Below are 21,406 nucleotides of genomic sequence, written 5' to 3'. Positions count from 1 at the left end.
AGGACTGTCTACACCGTTGTATTAATAAGTGGTTGCACCACTCCATCTCGAAAGGGAATGGTTCTCCAATGTGCAAAGTACACAGCTTTGAAAAAAGGGCTGAAAATCAGTAAATGTGTCTGCACTTCCTCAAGCCGCGCTGCAGAGAAACGTCACATACAGCTGGTTGCAAAGACCTCAATAAATACATGTCACCCCATCTAAAATAACACAGTAGTCATTCAATACTAGTAGCAGGTCTGTGAACTCAACCCACAGATTGGTGCCAAAGGAAGCAGCAGCTGCCACATGTCTAATCGCCGTGAAATGCCATTTGAGATCAGCAGTAGCTGTGGCTGTCCAGAGTGCACTGCGATCCGACATGAAACCGAAAGTGAAATAAAGTTAAACAGCCGGGATCCCAGACAGATGTGTCTGTGGGTGGATCATAACGTTTCTAGTTACTTTTGGCAGGAAATTGTGGCATTACGTTTGAAAACCAAAACTGAAAATATTCTCAGCGTCAGTGTACAGTAATTTCAATACTTTTTTGACTGTACCAAGAAGGGCTGAATACACAACGCAGTCAAACGAGGTTGATTAGTGGGATTTTCCCCTTGGCACTTACCGGCGTGTCAATATCCCGGCTGGTGTGACTGCAGACCCCCGCAGAGGCTGGCACCGCTGCTTCACATGAGGAGGGGACCTCAGACCCTGACACTGGACACCAGCAGGACACACAGGTGTGGGACACAGTGTCTTCACTCTTCTTTGACACGGAGAGCCTCTACATACACCTTCAGGACACAGTCTACACCAGTACCCCCCAAGACAGGGGCGCATCAAGGGACTGGGTAAGACCCGGAGCGCCTGACAGTGTAAAGATTTAAGACGTCCACAACATCTTTTTATTAAAAATATTGTAGTGTAAATAATATGAAATACTTTAATACTAATAATAACAGCAATAACAATAATAATCCTAATAATAATAATAATAATAAATACACGTTTTACAATGTGTTAAACTGAACAGAATTTGTAAAAGTAATAGTGGCATTAAGGTACAATAGTGCTGCAATAGTTTCATGCTGGGGAACTATTTATTGAACCCTAACCCTAAAAGAAAATGTCTTTCTCCAGCGAGCAAAGCGCAAACTCGCAATGGTCTTGTCACTGGGCAGCTCAGGTGGGCACAGCTGGCACAGCTGGCACCGTCTCCCCGGGCTATTCATGCAGCGCGTTTCTCTCCACAGGTGAACAAGGCTGCCAGCACCGGCCCTCATAGCCCCTAAACCCTGCACTCTGCAAACTATACAGCCAGAATAAATAGCTAGCCTACATTACAACTACACAACCCTGCCATGCTATGCTGCTGCTGGGTGTGATGTGCGCGGTGCTGGCGGCTCCAGTGCATGGAGAGCAGGCTGACGGGTGGCTGGATCACACAGACATGCTCAACTATGACGATGCTTCCAAAACAATGAAGAAATCAGCGAAGGAGCAGGTCAGTTCAACGTATTAAATGTGGGGTTCTTCATTTGTAAACTTATTGATGTTGTTAGCAAATTGACTTTAACTACAAAATAAAATGCAAATGCAAGTTTGGATGTGTACCTAATATACTGCTTATAAAATAGCATCAGGATGTTCTTTAATCCTGAGCAGTAAGTGCAAGGCATGCAAAAGATTGATTGGTTTTTAAAATATTTGTGTATTATAAGAATAACCAGGCTGGAAATGTTCCCCCTCATGGATATGCAGAGGATGAAGATGACAGAGGCTGCAGGACCAGGCTTGCTCTGTTACAGTGGGAGGTACAATTACAATTTAATTTAGTGTTTTTACATATATTTTAAATATCCTATTCCAACAGCAGTATGGAAGTATAGTTTGTTATACAAAGTAATCACTGGTTTATGTAGTCTGATTGTGCATAGGTCCAAATGAGTTTCCACTAACTTTGTAAAAAGTTGGTAATAATGGTCATGAATCTAGTTTGCCTTGTCATCGACCTTATTATAATAATTTTTTTAAGGGATTTTGTACTTGGTCAAACATATATTAAGATGCATGACTGTCCACACAGATGCATTTTAACTACCTTGAAGTTCAAATGAAGATCTAAAAGACAGTAGTTTACTTGACTCATTTGATGGGTTAACCCTTCTTGTATACATTTTATTTTATTTACTTTATTATATATTTTAATCATTTTTTAGTTTGAATTGTAATTTACATGTGCATTGCTTTATATCATTTAATTTCTGGTTAAAGCTCATGTCTTTGTTATTTTAGATTAAAAATCTAAAAGAACAAGCTGAAGAATTAAAGAAACCAAATGCCGATTTCAGAAGAGAGCTAAACAACCTCTTAAGTGACATTCACCAGCTTCCTAATGTAAGTTGTGATTTATTCATATTTGAACCACATATTTAAAAGAAAAACACAATTAGTACTTAAATTATGAGCAGTACTCATGAGGAATGTAGCCTATATACTTTGATAACATTTATTTACCACTTTTTTTACAATGGTAAGCATGCAAGACCATTTTTAAATAAATCCTTCCCTTCACAAATATAATATTCAGTTATTTAGGAGATGCCATTACTGGAGATGAAGTGAGCAAAACAGAAAAGCAACAGGGACACAATGACCGCTTTGAAATAAAATACAATAATAGTTTTGTCTGAGGACTTGGGCAATGGAAGACATTTCAGCCTGCACGATTCAGCATTGTGCACTCTGTTATACCTGTACAAACTTCTCAAGATGTTTTACCAAGTGATTTGTACTGTCTCTGTTGTAGGGCCACGAAGAGGATTCACACAGCGCCGCATTTCCGATTGTCGTGTACTGCCATGAAATGATTTCAGTAAGTTTGAATTATTAGTCAACTCATTTTGCTCCTCAGTCTCAAAAGGCTGTGATCTATAAATATAATGTGATTGAAGTGTGTTCAGAATATCTTATGCCTTCCAACAGATGTATTTATTTTTCTTACACGTGTATAGGGGACAGTTGTAAAAGTAAATGCTATTCTCTGCGTTGAGTGACTGTGCTTCCTGGTCGGGGCCATTCAGGAACAGGTGAAATCGGACATCAGGTGAAGAACATTAAGGTCACTATTAAAGCATTTTCAGATTGTTTATTGTTGTTCATGTTTTGGGTTTGTAGGCAATTTCCACAATCATCGGCCGATGGAAATGGTTTTACGAAGACACTTTTTATATTCTTGAACCATATAAGGGCCTTTTAGCCATTGTGATTTCTGCATTGGTGAGTAAATTACAAAAATTCAAAATGTAAGCTCACTTCCTTTTTAATAATATAGAATGATGACCTGGGTCAGGCCATACTCACGTTTTCATCCACCCAGATTGTAAGATTTATGCACTTTCTTGTCCTCTTCCTCAGTTTGTTTTTTGGAGCGCTCCTATTCTCTTGAGAAAACTTAAAGGGAATCGGAAAGCAGCTCATCAAAACGCTCCTCGTGTGGATGCCGTCCCACAAGACCTTCTGGATGCTGACGGGCGTCAAAACAACCAAGATGGAGATCTCTTTCAGGCTGTGGATCACAGTATGGATCTTAGCAATCATATGGCAGTTGAAAACGTGCGTCCTGAAATACCAGATGAGAGGAACGATGAGGAAGCCGCTACTGAGGAACACAGAAACGAAGAGGGGGATGTCCCACAGACAGATGAAATCACAGAGGTGAGGGTTTGTAAGAAAGCACAAATATACATCACTATTATGCAAGGTCTACACTAGAGAAGATATCCCAGCACACATGCACCCTGCTTGAGGTTATTAGCGTCAGATTTTATACTTTCCTTTTGTAATTGGACACAAGGAACAGTGGCTTCGGACAAGGGGGGGGGGAACTCAAAATGAATAACAGGAAAGGGATGTTACAACTTGTGCTGATGCAGGTTTGTATTTCTTTTGCAGGGCTGTGCAAAGTCAATGGAAAGTGGAACTTATGAAGACATTAAAAAAAAGCCCATACAAGAGACCAAGCCTGCCACAAGTTATTGTTGATTTTGCATTTAGTTTCATTAACAGATTGAATTTAAAAATGAACACACACAAGACAAATGTTCTTCATTACAGTACCCCGGGGTGTAAAACTAATCTAAAAATAGTAACCGGAACTGGACAACAAAAATGACCATTCTTCAAGGATCAGGACAGATAAAGGTGATGTCTGGGGATGAAGACCACTTCCAGACAGGTGATGACAAAAAACCTGCACAGTCAGAAACTATGAATTTGCATTTCCACAGAATGTCTGTCATAAGCAGGTTTTCTGATCTAGTCACACGCAGACACGGATCGAAGAGAAAAGGGTTGAAATGAAAACACCAAGATCAAAGAGTTTGTTAAGAAAAGAAAGGGTTTATTCCTCCATTTCATATGCAATAAAGAGGTATAAAAGAGTACCAGGGAATTATATGCCTTTTTTTTGTGGGGTTTATTCTTCAAGAAAACATTTCCTGCCACAGCTGCCTTTTTTGCCCTCCTAGTTTCTCTTTTTAAGTGTACCTTTCTGATGATCTACGAGTCTACAAGGTCTGGTGCACAATCAGTCAAATCAAACGCCTTCATGCAACGTGAAATTAAACGGCAGTTAGGAAGAGCTTGCTACAGTTTTAAAAACAATTAAAAGTCCAAAGCAGGAGGCTTTCTGAACAAACATTTAAAGAAACTATAATTCTGTACAGTAATAAAATGTGTTTCTTTCAAAAGTCCATCAGGTATTTTACAAAAATGTACATCCTGAAATATTGTTTTAATATATTTTTTGCGGTATTAATGTTATGGTCCGTGCTCTTGTGATCAGAGACAGTGAGTAGATTCCCATAAGGGGCAATTCCTGACTTTACGATCAGCAGCAGTGCATTTTATTCAGTACGGCCACTGCCAGAGGTGCATGTGGCATTAGTTGGAATTGGGTCGCTTCATGTGTGATGGCAAGGTAACCCGCTGTTCATCCATACGTTTAGCCTGAGAGCGCAGGATGAGGCTGAAGAAGTCCTCATCTGGGACAGTGGGGCCCTTGGTCGCTGGCGGAGGCGCAGCACATCGCTGATCATCCAGTCTTGACCCCTGCAGAGAGAGACAACGTCAGGTCGTGCTTGGAAGAGTTTCTTTATATATGTGTGTGTGTGTGAGTAAAATCCAAAGATAACTACAAATAAACAATGTGATTTAAAATATCTTTGAGACTCGCACTTTATTGTGAATGTGGCTTCCAAAGCAACAATCACAGAGAACTGGAATCCATTTCGGGTCACAAAAAACACTCACTTGGCATTTGACCAACATATCAAAGAAATCTTCATCTGGTTCCTTGTTGTCGGCATTAGCCATGAGATGACTGAGGACAGACTGGCTGTTCTGCTGGTTGATGCGGAGGCCCGGGAAGTTCCCAGTACCGGCTCGCTGGTCGTCTAAACGCCGGCTCTGGGAGCTCGCCAGCAGGTCCAGGAACTGATCGGTGTGCGGCGAGACGACGGAAGCGGAATGTGCTGAGGAGAAACAGAGACGGAGAGTTACCAATATACCTGCAACTCTTTGTTTGTCCATAAACACAACCACTCACTCTGCAGTGAAGCAGGGAAACTCACATTTCTGGATTGCCCTGGATGGGGTTGGGGAGATGCTTGATGGAGCGGACAGTTTGCTCTTGCCATCCTCTATGGAGCACCTTTGGTCGTCCATGCGATTGCTCTGGAACCGACTGAGCAGGTCAAAGAAGCCCTCGTCACCGAGCATGTCCACACTGGCTCTCTACAACATTCACCAGAGGGCAGTGTTAAAGACATGTCTGTACCGACATTATCCACAGAGATCTAGAAAATGTACATCATTTGTTATACTATGTGGACTGAGTGCTCTTTTCACACAGTCTGGTCTGATTAAAGGGTCACGAGATGAACGTTTATACTCATATAACACACACACCGATGTATTGCTCACCCTCTGAGGAAGCTGGACTTGCTCGCTGCTGTCCAGAGTGTTGCTGGTGTCCTGCAGGACTTTGGTAGAGGCACTGCTGTTTTTGTGTTTCTTGCCTCTCAGGCGGTTTACAAAGAAGAGCTTCGAGGAGGATTTTGCCAGGATCGGTTTCTGCTGTTTTATAAGAATTTCGCTTTTCCAGTTTTGCCCCTATAAAAGAAAACACAAAATCGAACATTAGTGACCGGTATAATGCGTTTGATCACTTGGACAGACAAAAACAGTTACTTGTCTTAGATGTATGAAACGATCTTAAAGAGGCCGTTTCAAGCGGTTGGCCTCCATGTCCCAGAGAGTGAACGATGTCTCACACATGCACTCACGTTGACCTTGTCCGGCGTGAGTTTCATCAGCTCCATGTTCTCCATGCTGTGGCGCCTGCTCGCTCTCGGTCGTGCTCCTGAAAACACAAAAACCTGTAAGTATTGCTAAAAGAAAAATAATCCCTTAGCCCTTGTTTCATCCTTCATTAAAAGTGAACAGATGTCAACACTAATATTGCAGAACCACTACAGGCAGTAAAAGGTTAAGGATGTGTGGCGCGCACAGCTGGCGGATTACCATGCAAACTGTAATCGATGTCTTGGCTGTCAGACAGAACTGAATTGTTGGCGCTGTAGCTCAAACCCAGGACCATCTGAAGATCTGAGACATTCATCCTAGCTGTGAGCTCGCCACTGCGGTCTCCAGTCTGTGACACAGAAACAAGAGTGAACGTTCACATTTCAGTATATCTATTTTATATATACATTATATACACACACAAAATTGGTCACAGTTTATTTCATCAGAATAACTGGATATCATTTATGAATACAGATCATTTATATAGATGGAAAAATTCAAGTAATACAAGTTTTATATGGCATTGGCCACAAGAGGGTGCCAACAGACCACACAGTGAGACGAACCTCTTTTGAGATTTCCAGATGCTTTTCTGCAAAGTGCATTGCTTGATCATGATTCCCCAGCGCCGTGTAGGCATTCCCTAAACTCCAGCAGGCCCGGCCCTCTCCAATCCTACAGAGCGAACACGCAGACATGAACCATCAGAAATAATACACGTGGGGCAATGATTACTACATAGAAAAACTATCAGTTTTTTTCCATTTCTAGTAGAATAAATCAATAAATCTTATTAAGTTGTAAAGACATTTATCAGAGTACTGATGCTTGTATGAAACAAGAATTTGGACGCACAGAAATGCTACAATGGATGTTATTTTTAAGATTTGAGAAAAAGTATGTAAGAACTGCAAAAAAAGGGCCCAAAAAAATTACATTTGTCAGCCAGCTACCTGAAATGATGTAAACATTGTCTTACAAGTATGTCCATACCACTCTCCTGACGCCCCAACGCACAAAGATCATGACAGATCCCTGCACACGAGCCCCTAGTGTATAGTCACCTGTCGTTCAGGTCCTGGGCGATGATGAGGTGTTTGAGGTGGTAGTCGATGGCCCTCTCGTAGTCCTGCAGCAGGGTGTACGTGTTTCCCAGGCTGTAGCACGCCTGCGCCTCCACAGCCCGGTCTTTGAGCTGCCGAGCGAGCTGGAGGGTTCTCCTGTGGCACAGCGGAGAGGCACAATTACTCACAGAGCGAAACACGGAGACAAGGCCACATGGAAACTCTGAGCAAGACGCCGCACTTCCTCGTGCTTTATCCTTCAAGTGAGCTGGCAGACTGCTCTTACTCTACGTCACTCTGAAGCTGGATAGTCTATGCAAGTCTCTCTGGAAAAAGTATACATTAACTACTGAACATAAATAATGTTGAACTTGGAGCATTTATACACATGTAGACATGTTAATTTGAAATTGTTTATTGCATGGTGAGGACGACGGGGTAAAGTTTTAGAAATATACTGATTTTATTTTCTCTCTCTAACTACAATGTCTTTTAGCTCAATACCTCAGTCACTGCTTCGATCAGCCGAAGCTCAGAGCTGTACTGCACTTACTTGTAGTGTTCAGCTGCTAATTCAAATTCCCCAAGGAAGATATATGCATTGCCCAGGTTGCAGTAAGCCCGTCTTTCAGCTGCTTTGTCTCCAAATTCCTTGGCAATTAGAAGACGCTTAAAACAAGACAGATGGACTTTTACTTCAAAGCCTTTTATGTTAATGGCATATAAATCATGTCCATACAATTACATTTAAATGATTTAAGTTCTTTTTGCATGTATTAACCAAAAATAAAATTCTACTATTGACATGCCTGGAAATAAAATGCATGTACTAAACAGAAATGGGGAAATTACAAATAAAGTAAAATCACTGTGATAATACACTTCAAGAGCATATACTATGCTTCCTTTAAGACTGGACACCAGCAAAAACATACAATTGCAGCAACCTATCAGACCACAAGAGCCCTTTCCTCCCCTTTTTAAAATTTAGATTGAAGGTGCATTAAGCTGCACTTATTTATATAAAAATCATTCTCATAATAAATGTAATGACCACAGTTATATTACTGCTGTTGCTCTGCAATAATGTCAGTCTGGAACAGTATTTCTATAATCATTATCTACTTCATCTTGGCATTACAATTTCACCATACTACTTATACAGTAACTACTTCTATAATAATACTACATGCTTTGTGTACCTGCTCATGGGATATCACAGCATCCCTGAAGTTTCCCAGCAGGTAGTGTGTGTTACCCAGGTTTCCATAAGTGCGGCCCTGTGCAGCCCGGTCTCCCAGCTCCTTCACAATCGATAAATTTGCCCTTGAAAAACAAAAAGATTTGATCTTTGTGAGAGAGAACATTGTAGGGGGCTGCTTCAATAGTTAACGATTGATCAAATTGCCTCTCTTTTGGTTTCTTGGCTGAATGGCATTGGATCTCTCCATAGACTCAATTGTGGTGAAACATTTAATGACTGTATTGTACCGTTTCACATTAATTAACTAATTTAGAGAGAGACATTGCTGAATTGTTACTCATTATGACTAAGTGTGCACAGAACACATACATTTGCTATATAAAGCTGTTAAAACCGATCAGTTGCTCAATGTCAATTAGGTTTTTTTGGTTGTTGTTTATGAATGTGGGCAGTCTGTCCCCACTAAGCCTGCGAACACTCACTCGTAGTAATCAGCTGCTTGGCGCAGAGCAGTCATGGCCTCTTCCGGAAACTCGCCAGGATCTGCCCCAGTCCAGCAGATGCTTTTGCCCTTGGCATGGTGAACATTGCCGTAATTATAAAGTGCTCTGGCCTCCCCAACCTGCCGTACAAATTTCAAAAACTTGTGTTAGACAGTACCAGTGTAACAGTATCAGCATGCAGTGCCAAAGGGCAGGATGTCTTGTTCTCTGCTGCACAGCATTTTACCATCAGTGCATCTGTTCCTATGCCTGTTACTCAGCTGGATGGTGCATAAAATAAATCATATCCTCCTGCAATATTCACAATTCGCATCTAAATGTTAAGTAATAAACCTTCAGACCACTGATGGATGACATTTTCTTTCTAAAATAAAAATGAAAGCGGCCACCTTATCACTGAGGTTCCTGGAAATGTCCAGGTGTCTCTGGCAACAAACGACTGCTTCATCAAAGCGCCCTAAAACTTTTAAGGTGTTGCCAAGGTTTCCACTGGCTTTAGCTTCTCCCAGTTGATCCCCAATTGTCCTGAAAATAAACCATAAAAGATGTTTATTTCACCATAGGAAAATAAAAGTGTCTCTCTCAAGGTCACTACAGGCAATTATTACAAAAAGGTGTCTTTCATTAATAAACTCTGAATCATGCACTTTAAATAAAAATGATCAAATCAACAATAAAATCAAAGCGAAAAGATTTAATGCGTGTTTTTCAAAATTAATCCTGTTAGATGTGATTCAGTCTAGCCTGAGGAATCAATTTTGAGACGGGTGTGCTCAGCTGCTGCCCTGTGCCGTACCGTGTGAGAGTCAAGTCATGATGATGGTATTCCAGGGCTTTGGCGTAGTCATGCAAGTGGAAATACGCATTCCCTAGCTGGCTGTAAATTGCACTGAGTATCTGTAGGTCTTCTGTCCCAACTTGGATCGCAGCCTCAAAGAATGAGACGCCGGCTCTGTAATCGCCCACTTTACACAGCCTCTCCCCCTCCAGAGCCAGCTCAAGGCAGGAGGCCTCCATTCTACAAGAAAAGAAAAAGAAACCAATAAAAATTAGGGCCGTCAGGCAAGCAAGTCTGCGAGACAGATACTATAGCATTCAAGCGAAATAAATTATTACGACTAGTGCTTGAGTTGACCACAGAAACACCATAAAAATCTTAACCTTTTTAATGAGGTTTTTATTGTGTGAATATTGCTTAACATATCCAAACAAGGCAAACTTCTGGATACTTCAGTTTACCTACAACATTCAAATATCTTCTTGGAAGTCATATACTGCAGTTTTATTTTTTAGTTTAAGAATCATGCATTCCTTTTTCTTTCTATGCATTATTCCCATCAGATACATCTCAGATTGAGTGATCTGTGATGGCTGTCATGGTTATAATTTGTGCTTCAAACTTATTTACAGGATTTCAATATAAGTTAATACAGTCTGTATCGCTCTTCTGTATAACACAAAGAAGTCACTACTCTTTACCATAAACATCCTCTTTATAACCCCTTCCTCAAAAATGTATCTGAAATTTAAATGTAGTATCCTTTTTAAAGTTTATACCCCTTTTGAGTTTTCCATCTCTCTGCACTGCAATAAACTAGACTACCTGGAGTTTAATTGTATAAATAAAAAGTATAATTGTGTGATATCTAATCAAAAGGAATGAAACATTGCTCAGATTTATTTGCATCGCCTTTTGCAGATGAAAGCACGCTAACGTAATGACAGCATATGATGTTTCACAGCTCCATTGGGTCCCATGGCATCAGTTTTATGAATAGTCCCTCGCTGTGTTCAAAGGATACACGATTCAAGTACAAACGCAGCATACAGAAGGCCTGAATGAAACAGAATTGCACGCTTCATTCATTTAAAGCCTCGATCTTCTAATATTCATGTGCCATACAGCTGTATATTTGAAATTCATCTCTCACTAAAGTTAACTAGTAATACTCACTTCCTTATGAAACGTCAACAGGCTTTAAATCAAGACATAAATTTGATATTTGGTGTAAATGATTAAATCAGTATTTAGCATTTTTGTCTTCAATGACTTGAACTTTCAATATCTGTAAACACACGAAAGGAACCTGAATATTGATGTGAATTTCAAGTCTTTGCAGTACTGTACTATGAAAATTCAATACTGTTAGTCTACACTCTGTAAACAGCTACACAAAACCTTGCTACAAAACAAAAACAAACCTGGTTCTTTGTTGATTCACACATTTAAAGCACATTGACACAATGGACATCTTTAGCTTTTGAGTAAGTTTCCGGCTTTGAATCCAAGGAAGACGGTGCAGAAATTTCCAGTGTAAATGGCAAGACTTCCAGGGGGGAATATTCCTCAAACACAGGCTTGTATCGTATATGCACATAACGCATGCAGATTGTACAATTCCCCATCCACCAAATACCTATAGCGCTCCTCTCAAAACATTTTTCCATTTTCCCATTACAGTTAGCTGCTTTAACCAATAAAGCAGATGCGAAGACCAGGGTAACTTTAGGTTTCACAGACATAAATGTTTAGCATAATCTTGGCTAATCTGATCTCAGTATTTTTTTCCCCCTGTCCCTTAGGCACCTGATGTTGCCTGTCACTTCTGATTAAGACGAGAGCCACTATAGTGATTATAGTCACACTAAGGAGCTCTAGAGAATATTAATTTGCTTTGTTAGAACTGCCTTTGAACCTATTAAAATACTTTGCACAGGGGTACAATTGCTTTACATCACATTTCAATAACTTAATATTTTGAATGTGTACAAAAAACATCTTAACTTTCCTTGAAGAAATGAAATAGACTAAAATATAAGGTATACAGTATGTCTTTAATGAAATGCCTGACTTAATTCACAGCTACTGCAGCAAGAAAATTGCCACTGTCAAAAAAGTAAACCATGTTTTGACTGGAATTTAATAGTTTGTTTTACATCATGTGATGCTATTCAACTGAGTCTGGGTGTGAGCTTCTATAAATCACAGAATAAAGTTAGATACATTTATACCGGTCTTCATTAGCACCGGTTTGTCAGTCATGCAAAGCTAGGGAGTGGGCGGCTTTTGACCTCATAGACCTTTGACCACCAAAACAGAGACAAAACTAAATCTTACAGATTATGATCCAAATATGAAACCACACTCTCAAAACAAAGTGGCCAACTGCCAAATACAACCCATAAGCATCACAAAAATATATGATCTGTTCATTGTTTATTTTTTATATATAGGTCTACTGGTATTCAAACATTTTATCAAACCTACACAACCAAAACAATTATATATAATAAATGAGACTTTTAAATACCACTCCTCGGGTGATTAAACTAAAGCCAGGGAAATCCACTTGTTGTATTAACAAGGACACCATCAGTACACCATCAGTACACCAAGACAACTCCTTAAAGATGATCCCAACTAAATTATCAGATTAAACTACTGTTTTTCAGAAAATACACATTTAAATCTTTAAAAGGCAATGCTTTTAATTTGGTTTACTTCAATCTCCTTCAATTAATACAGCCTACTCAGAACACTGTGCATTACAGAAGTTCAAACCTGCATTTCAGGTATAAAGTCCCAAAATATAGCAGAAGACTAGGCTAAGATACTTTTCATGAATGCTGGCTTTAGTCACTACAATCACATCTTTCTGATCAATTCCCTCTATTATGCAGCTGCTTTCAATACCAGCATTCATATTTTAAGAGGTTTTAGGCCATGAAAAATAGATGTAGGAAAACTCTATTTTAACCTGTAAATCTCACTCAGACATGACAATGATAAAGTGGAGGCACTATAGTCCACAAAACACTTCCTTATGTGATAAAATATATAGGAATCCTAATCATTAAGAAGGATTTTGTTGAGTAAAACTAAATAATGTTTATTAAATATAATGCTAAAATGTTAAAGATGTAAAATAACTGATCGTTCTGTCAATTTACTGGAAAAAGGCACATTGTCATTTATTTGTAAAAAGACCAGTAATGCTACTTAAAGCATTAAAAGCAAAGTTTAATTATTGCTAAATGAATGACTACATATAAAATTACTACAATCTATTTTAATCTTCAAACTGAAGACTGTTTTGCTTAAAACTGTTTTTTTTTTTGTTTGTTTTGTTTTTAATAATACAGAGAAGTGACACTTAATTTCCAGAACCAAAAAAAGGTGGGAAACAAAACACTACAAATACGGGAGGTTTCTTATCATCAATGTTTCACGGCACCATTAAATATTGACAAAGCCGTAACTTGGTACAGATACCCATGTCTGATTCCCATTCTACTTCATTGGCTTGGACCATGGATAGCATTACCTCCTTAGGTTTCTACTGAAGCAGGTGCAAACTGTGAGCCATACTACTGCACAGGAACAAAACAAGGCACCTGAAGTCATTAGAGAACCATTGAGAATTACACCCCCCCATTTTAGTTAAAGTTAATAAGAACTTCATTGTCTTTGCTGCTTTCAAATGCTTTTACTACTTGTTACTACTGTAAAACCCACATCGGCTAATTTCAAAGGATTCCCATTACTCTGTCAGAGATAATGAAATATAGTTGCAGGCAATTACGGAGACTACAGAATTCAACAGCGTATTGATCCAAAGGGTGACATTTATTTGCTATACCTTGAGAACAAATTCATCAATTATAGGCGAATATGAAGATAAAGCACATTTAAAATTACAGAAAATAATGCACTTGATCTTGCCTTACCTTCCTCCTAGCCGTTTTATAATGAGGTGTTAATTAAGATTCTTAAACCACCTGTAATGTAATGCAGCCAGAAAAGATTGTGCATTACACTGTGCATGTAGAGATAAGGTTTGGATGCCTTTAACGTGATTTACCACCTACATCACAATATTAAATCAAAAAGTGAGAAGCAAAAAACATCCAAGATTTTCCTTAAGCTACAAATACTTTCTGCACATTTAAATATATATGGGCTTAAAGTTTGAGTTTAATAAAAATATAGGTGAGCATTTTAAACAGAAGTAAAATATCACTCTAAAAGTTAAAAAAAGTGGAGCAGAACCATTTCTTTAATAACTGTTATAAAACTGAGAAGCATAGAGACAAAACATTCAAAGAACAAAAGAAAAGCATAAGTATACATTCGTACCTGTAGCGAACATGAAGGGAAGGGTCCTCATCTCGCATGCTAACCAAAATACCAATTGCATCCATTGAAGGGCATTATAATCTCAAAAACATCCAGTAAAAGAAATAAAAAAGTGCAGTCAAGTGAGTTAATTCTGTGAACACAGCCACGAGCAGCTGGCAACAGTCTCTCTCACAGTTCGTTTAGGTGCAGTTGCTGCTTTTAAGATCTAGACAATCAAGGTAGCCGGACATAGCCAGTGCAAAATAAGATGTCCCGAGTCCTGTCACAAGAGGGTATCTCAGTCCGTTCAGCTGCTCTCTGCAAAGGGAACACAAGATGCTGTGTTTGAAGCCTCATTTTCAACATGAAGCACCATAGCAACACCCAGCGAATGTGCAAAAGCAAAGCAGGCTCTGTGGGCAGATCACAGTGTCAATCACTGAGGCTGAGGTGAGCACTCGTACCTCATAGTAGTAACCATGGAAATTTGAGTTTGCTAGCATGCACACCACTTGGCACAGGGGTCTAACATACCAATTCTCTTGTCACCGGCTGTCAACGGCTAACAGACACCATGAGAAAAAAGATTAGCAATGATTCAGATCATAATTCTTATATGCCAAGACAAAGCCACATGGAGACACTGGATGACAGGCAAAGACAAGATGCACAACACTCAAATGAAAGTAAAGATAAAAAACAGAATGCATGAACAATGGGAAGCAAAAGCTGAAGTCCTACTTGTTGCATACTAAAATCAAATATTAGTTAAAAATGAGCTTGGGCTAAATAGCTAAATAGTTCTCTGAATAAAGTCCCCCCCTCCCCCCACTGACAATGGTTTCTAAATTCCTATTTTAAAGCTTATTGTGTAAACGTTGTAAAGGGAACAGACTACAAAGTTTCAGAAACTCCAGGATCATTATCAGTGAGGGGAAAAAAGTATTTGATCCCCTGCTGATTTTGTATGTTTGCCCACTGACAAAGAAATGATCAGTCTATAATTTTAATGGTAGGTGTATTTTAACAGTGAGAGACAGAATAACAAAAAAAACAAAAAAAAACTGAAAAATGCATTTCAAAAAAATTATAAATTGATTTGCATGTTAATGAGGGAAATAAGTATTTGACCCCTTCGACTTAGTACTTGGTGGCAAAACCCTTGTTGGCAATCACAGAGGTCAGACGTTTCATGTAGTTGGCCACCAGGCTTGCACACATCTCAGGAGGGATTTTGTCCCACTGCTCTTTGCAGATCCTCTCCAAGTCATTAAGGTTTCGAGGCTGAATGAAGGCTGGAATGGGCTACAATACCATCGCCAAGCAGCTTGGTGAGAAGGTGACAACAGTTGGTGCGATTATTCGCAAATGGAAGAAATACAAAATAACTGTCAGTCTCCCTCGGTCTGGGGCTCCATGCAAGATCTCACCTCGTGGAGTTTCAATGATCATGAGAACGGTAAGGAATCAGCCCAGAACTACACAGGAGGATCTTGTTCATGATCTCAAGGCAGCTGGGACCATAGTCACCAAGAAAACAATTGGTAACACTACACCGTGAAGGACTGAAATCCTGCAGCGCCCGCAAGGTCCCCCTGCTCAAGAAAGCACAAGTACAGGCCCGTCTGAAGTTTGCCAATGAACATCTGAATGATTCAGAGGAGAACTGGGTGAAAGTGTTGTGGTCAGATGAGACCAAAATCAAGCTCTTTGGCATCAACTCAACTCGCCGTGTTTGGAGGAGGAGGAATGACCCCAAGAACACCATCCCCACCATCAAACATGGAGGTGGAAACATTATGTTTTGGGGGTGTTTTTCTGCTAAGGGGACAGGACAACTGCACCGCATCAAAGGGACGATGGACGGGGCCATGTACCATCAAATCTTGGGTGAGAACCTCCTTCCCTCAGCCAGGGCATTGAAAATGGGTCGTGGATGGGTATTCCAGCATGACAATGACCCAAAACACACAGCCAAGGCAACAAAGGAGTGGCTCAAGAAGAAGCACATTAAGGTCCTGGAGTGGCCTAGCCAGTCTCCAGACCTTAACCCCATAGAAAATCTGTGGAGGGAGCTGAAGGTTCGAGTTGCCAAACGTCAGCCTCGAAACCTTAATGACTTGGAGAGGATCTGCAAAGAGGAGTGGGACAAAATCCCTCCTGAGATGTGTGCAAACCTGGTGGCCAACTACAAGAAACGTCTGACCTCTGTGATTGCCAACAAGGGTTTTGCCACCAAGTACTAAGTCGAAGGGGTCAAATACTTATTTCACTCATTAACATGCAAATCAATGTATAACTTTTTTGAAATGCGTTTTTCTGGATTTTTTCGTTGTTATTCTGTCTCTCACTGTTAAAATACCTCAGAGTACTCATTTATACTGAAATCTAGGGCATGTGATGGTTTTTTATTCAGTGGAAAGTCATGTATCCTATATTTTGATCAGTCAGGCATCAAACACTGACATTTAGTGACAACTGAAACAAACCATAAAGGCCCAGCTGTATAAATGGGTAATTGTATGAAAAAAAAATAAAAGTGATATAGACCTATTGTTAATAAAATTACATCACCCTGGATAAGGCCATCTAAGAAACAGCAGTAAACTAGATCTAAGATTTTTTTTTAAGGAAATTCACATTTAAGGAGAACATTTACAGAACATACGCACATCTTTTAAAATTGAGAGAGGTAGTGCAAAGTAACTACATTAAAAGACATACACAATATTGTGAAAACAAGAATGACAATTTGAGAAATTCTCTCTTATTTATCTTGATTTTTTTATATAAAAATGAGCTTATTTAAAATGTTCTGATTAAAATATATTAAGCAGGTTCTGTAAACTGTTGTGAAAAGGCTGTTTCTGTACATTGCTCAAAAATGGAAAAGAAAAGGCTACACTGTAGGAAACCAAGTTTTTAGTCCCACCCCCCTTTAAAAAAAAATTGGCTGCTCCCTCCATATGTCACTGCTTTTACACACATAGACACTAAAAATTAATAAAAGGATAGTTCTTCACTTCTTTACTTTACTTATTATTTTCATGAATATCTGGTAACAGTTTAAGCTCAGGTTCCAGAACTTTCCAAAAACATTGCTGAAGTCAAAATAAAATGGTTTCAAGGTACACAAACAGGCTACCAATTTAATAACAGCTGCTGTAATGATATTACAAAAGCTTATTCAAGATTTTGTATCCCCCTTGGTCATCACTTTCCTAAGCTACAAGTAATCAGCTTTAACTATAACCCAGGACAGAGTGCACATTTGAAAAGGTTGCACATTCAAAACAATGGAGCTGACAATCTAATTAATGGATCTATTTCATACAAGTAAAAACAGCTCTGATAAAAATAGTAACAGACCCTAAGCACATATTTCATAGCTTCTAAAAAGCATGTTTTAGGTCTGACTTATTCATATAAATCTAAAATAGATAATTTTCATTTTTATAGAAGAAAATCCCACATGGGAAGCAGAACCAGGAATGACTGAGGGCATACATTTGGCTCTTCTCTCCCATAATCAAGGAAGAAGCTTAACATTTAAAACAGTTTGAGCAACTACTAGGCTACTCTATGGATGTACCATTTATAAGCAAAGCATGTTTTTCAAATAACCCTCCAAGCTGAATTTAAAATAAAACTGTATCCTTTGCAGTAGGTCGCCACTTAATAAAGCCATTAGGGTCCAAGTATGGGAGACTAATTACAATAACACCACACATCGTTTGCAGTCCTGAAATTTAAACTAATTTTTCCTTCAAATTTCTATCAGCTAATATCCCTTCCCATTACAAACAAGAGATGACAGAAAGACATGGAAGAAAGCAATCTAGAGCAATGGTTCTCAAATAAACCTGTGGTAGCTTCAAAGTGCTGTTAGTTTGAATTGTCTTTAGTACTTTAGTTTATTGTTGAGGTATAACAAGGGCAGTGATCTAGAGACTGGTGGGGGGTTTCTGGCGTTACATTAACTTTATTCTGCTAATGTTGTCATCTACATTTGAGAAACACTGATCTAGAAGAATGTTAGAAAGATTGCAAGCAGAGATTTGGGAGCAGCAGACATGCATTTCTGTCGATTTCAACCACATTTTAGCTGTCGAACACTTGATAAAACATACCGCAAGATATTTGAGTAGTGTAATTTGAGTAATATTAAATGGACAGATTCTAGCTTCAACAAAATGGTACTCCAGCAAATATATTCATAAAGGCCACCAGAGATATGTTAACTCCTACCAGAGAATGTTTGAATTAGTCATATTAAAAAGCATACTGTAAAACTTTATTATGAAACATGTACATAAAGGAAAAGCTAAATATTTTCACAACTGTACATAGCTGGAAGTATGAATGGCTTTATGTGGTCAATATGACATGACATGGGTTTACAATAACATCATATAGGAGGACAGAAGTTATAATTTGTACCATAGCTGAATTACTGTAGTACAAATCTGGCATAGGCTGTCCATTTCTTCAAACAAGATTTTACTGAATGGTTTACAGTGTGTCAGAAGTGTTTGACATCAGTATGTTTTGGTATGTTTGTGTATGAACTTATTCAAGGTTGTGTTTTTTTTCTTTTTCTATACATCTACCCTGTATAATTATCCATGACAGAAGACAAATGTATTTTGCATTTTGGAGTTTAATTGAAGCCATCTGTACTAAGGAAGAATAATGTGCAATGTTCTGTATTGGTTGACAGGTACGGACAAGACTAGCCAAACAGGAACTTCATTGTGAACTACATGTGTAATTTATAAGGCACATAATTATGAGCACTGACAAGCAGATCTGCAGTTACCTTTCCAGCATTATGTGCCAAGAGGGTGTGTGTTATTCAAAATGCAACACTGCATCATTGACAACCTCGACTGTCTTCCAATTCTTTCATCACATAAATAAATAATAATCTCTGAATTATTTTTAATGCGGTAAATACAATATAATAAACATCACCGTGCCTTTGTTTTGTGAGAAAGTACAGAAATATAGGGAAAAATCAACAGCTATGCAGTCCCATCTCCCATTGGCAAAGTGTAGGCTGTTCATTTCCAACAACCAGCTCGTGCTGCTACAAGCCAGCAGGAAACCACATAAATAATCTACTCCATGCCTATCCTAGCAAGACAAAGGGCACACTTAAGAAGCTTTACCAACCTGGAACAAGACAGTGACTTTCCACAGGTACTGTTAAAGGAAAAGAGTTGAAAGTTAATTAATTTGTTCAGTAAAGAAAAGAAAAAGTACTCAGGAAATGAGTGTGCAGACATTAGTGATAGATACTTGACTTTAGTAATCTACAGTCTAGATATTTATTTGCATACATTATAATAGGGTTTCTCAAATATGCAATTAAGAAAAACATAACCTCCTGCAGCTTTGTGAGGAGTCTCTTTGAAGCAGACAAACCACACGCTCCCACTGTGGTGGACCACATCACGAACCAACATTTTCATGTAGAAAGTGCTCAAATATCTTTAACCCAGACATCAGAGATAGATGAATGCATAAAAGTAGTTACCCCCTTTAGTTGCACTCCAATGGAATCAAAAACACGTTTTATTTTGGCCTGTACATCACATTTAATCTGGACAGCACAGGCACAAACATACCGTTCAAATGTCCAGCTGTCTTTGTGTTACACCATGCAGCCTCTGCTATGTGGCCAAACAATGCCTGCCCTTTATCATGAAATGAAGATAAAGCCTTCAAATGCAAACCAGGCTGTTTGCTGCAGATTGACAGGTCCAGAATCTCTTTCATCCCTCAGACACCATGATACAACTATATGAGCCTTAAATAAATATAGAATTAACTCCTACAATTGTGTTATACATAACCTTTACTTCTGGAAAACACTTGACTGTGGAGAAGAAGCTCATCAACTCCATGAAACCATAACACATACTTTCAAGAAGATGTATATGAATGGCATGAATATTTACTTTATGAAAAGTCTTCACACGGGTGATGTTACCATAATAAGAATAACAAAAACACCAGCACATTGTTATTGACACTGCTTGTCAAGCCACATATTTGAATTGCATAGCCTACCTGTTAGATGCTTTCCCTTTGGTTTATTTTACTGTAAAATAAGCAAATAAGATGTGTTCAACTCTAACGAAGAACAATACATTATCAAAAAGACAGTCTACCTTAAAACAAACAAACAAACAAACATCAGATACTTATATCATGGTACAGTTTACAAAGTTAATTTGAATTAAATATACAGTTCATATATATATGTATACATACATACAAGATATAAAACGTACAATCACCTTTATGATTATCTGAGTTAACCAAAACTGAATATAAATGTAATGTTTCGTTCATACCGGTATGAACAAACAGCTGTAACTTTAACTAACTTTAATTACACTTCACAAAAGGACTGGTGTAACAAAATATACTCGCACTGCACAAACATACAATATGTATATTTAACATACAATTACATATGATACACTATGAACTCATTTCGAAGAACAAGCGATTCAACTTTAGTTTTACAAAACGTGCAAAACACACTGGTGCTATGTGTGCATTTTTCCTGCGCCTGTGACGTAAACATTGTTTAAATCTAACGAGATAACACCACATTTCTTCGTTAAAATCATACTTACTTATATTTCTTGTTTATGTCTATATTTTGTTTAGATAACTCCCTTTTGCCCAAGTTTCCTTTTACCCTTTGTCCCTATTAATATTATAATTAGGTTCCCTGTATGACGGTTAAGTTTGGTCCGCCACACGTTCCGCCATTATCGTTTCTGATTGGACGACAGGACGCGGCGGCGCGTTTGTATTGGCCCGTCCAGCGGCCAGTTAGATTTAGAGAATTTAAGCGAGCTGGTTAACCACGCCCACAACAACAGGCGCTGGCCAATAGGATTTAAATATTCAGCCCTCGGCGTGTCTTCATGAATGGCGACGCCCAAGGTAAATACACTGTAGCGCTTTCATTGGTCATTCATACCGACACGGTGCTATTGTTGTAAAACTTCACAAAAGTACCTTAAAAACGGTTACAATTGAGGGTAAAAAGCGACACATTTACTAAAGGTTATCATTTAGAGGATGTTTGTCTTTTCTCTTTTTAATTGCACAATATACCCTTTTGGAGGTATTGTAATCTAAT

The 21,406-nt window shown here is 38.8% G+C and overlaps 2 protein-coding genes across 8 annotated transcripts; one reads left to right on the top strand and one right to left on the bottom strand.

Annotated features, from left to right (window-relative positions):
• Window positions 1–370: 370 nt before the first annotated feature.
• Window positions 371–4,425, top strand: LOC136714388 (chloride channel CLIC-like protein 1). Its single transcript, XM_066691873.1, has 8 exons — window positions 371–833; window positions 1,236–1,486; window positions 1,704–1,796; window positions 2,278–2,379; window positions 2,792–2,857; window positions 3,160–3,261; window positions 3,400–3,699; window positions 3,937–4,425. Exons 2-8 carry the CDS (start codon window positions 1,349–1,351, stop codon window positions 4,024–4,026), a joined length of 891 nt encoding a protein of 296 aa, XP_066547970.1. The 5' UTR covers window positions 371–833; window positions 1,236–1,348; the 3' UTR covers window positions 4,027–4,425.
• Window positions 4,364–21,035, bottom strand: gpsm2 (G protein signaling modulator 2). Of its 7 annotated transcripts, none has more exons than XM_066691868.1 (17): window positions 20,892–21,035; window positions 20,317–20,347; window positions 19,417–19,446; window positions 14,260–14,559; window positions 9,919–10,140; window positions 9,512–9,647; window positions 9,102–9,241; window positions 8,618–8,741; window positions 7,969–8,084; window positions 7,416–7,571; window positions 6,918–7,026; window positions 6,568–6,697; window positions 6,330–6,406; window positions 5,953–6,156; window positions 5,616–5,778; window positions 5,296–5,516; window positions 4,364–5,094 (listed from the first exon to the last, which is right to left on the bottom strand). In XM_066691868.1, exons 4-17 carry the CDS (start codon window positions 14,322–14,324, stop codon window positions 4,927–4,929), a joined length of 2,031 nt encoding a protein of 676 aa, XP_066547965.1. In that variant the 5' UTR covers window positions 14,325–14,559; window positions 19,417–19,446; window positions 20,317–20,347; window positions 20,892–21,035; the 3' UTR covers window positions 4,364–4,926. The 7 variants fall into 7 exon arrangements, with proteins under 7 accessions (XP_066547965.1, XP_066547967.1, XP_066547968.1 ...); XM_066691870.1 differs by having other exon boundaries at window positions 5,968–6,156; XM_066691871.1 differs by lacking the exon at window positions 14,260–14,559.
• Between the last annotated feature and the right edge of the window lie 371 nt (window positions 21,036–21,406).

This window comes from Amia ocellicauda, chromosome 19 (assembly GCF_036373705.1).
Source record: "Amia ocellicauda isolate fAmiCal2 chromosome 19, fAmiCal2.hap1, whole genome shotgun sequence".
NCBI classification, from domain to species: Eukaryota; Metazoa; Chordata; class Actinopteri; order Amiiformes; family Amiidae; genus Amia; species Amia ocellicauda.
The sequence above is the reverse complement of the archived record's forward strand: the minus strand, read 5'-3'. Positions and strand labels throughout refer to the sequence as shown.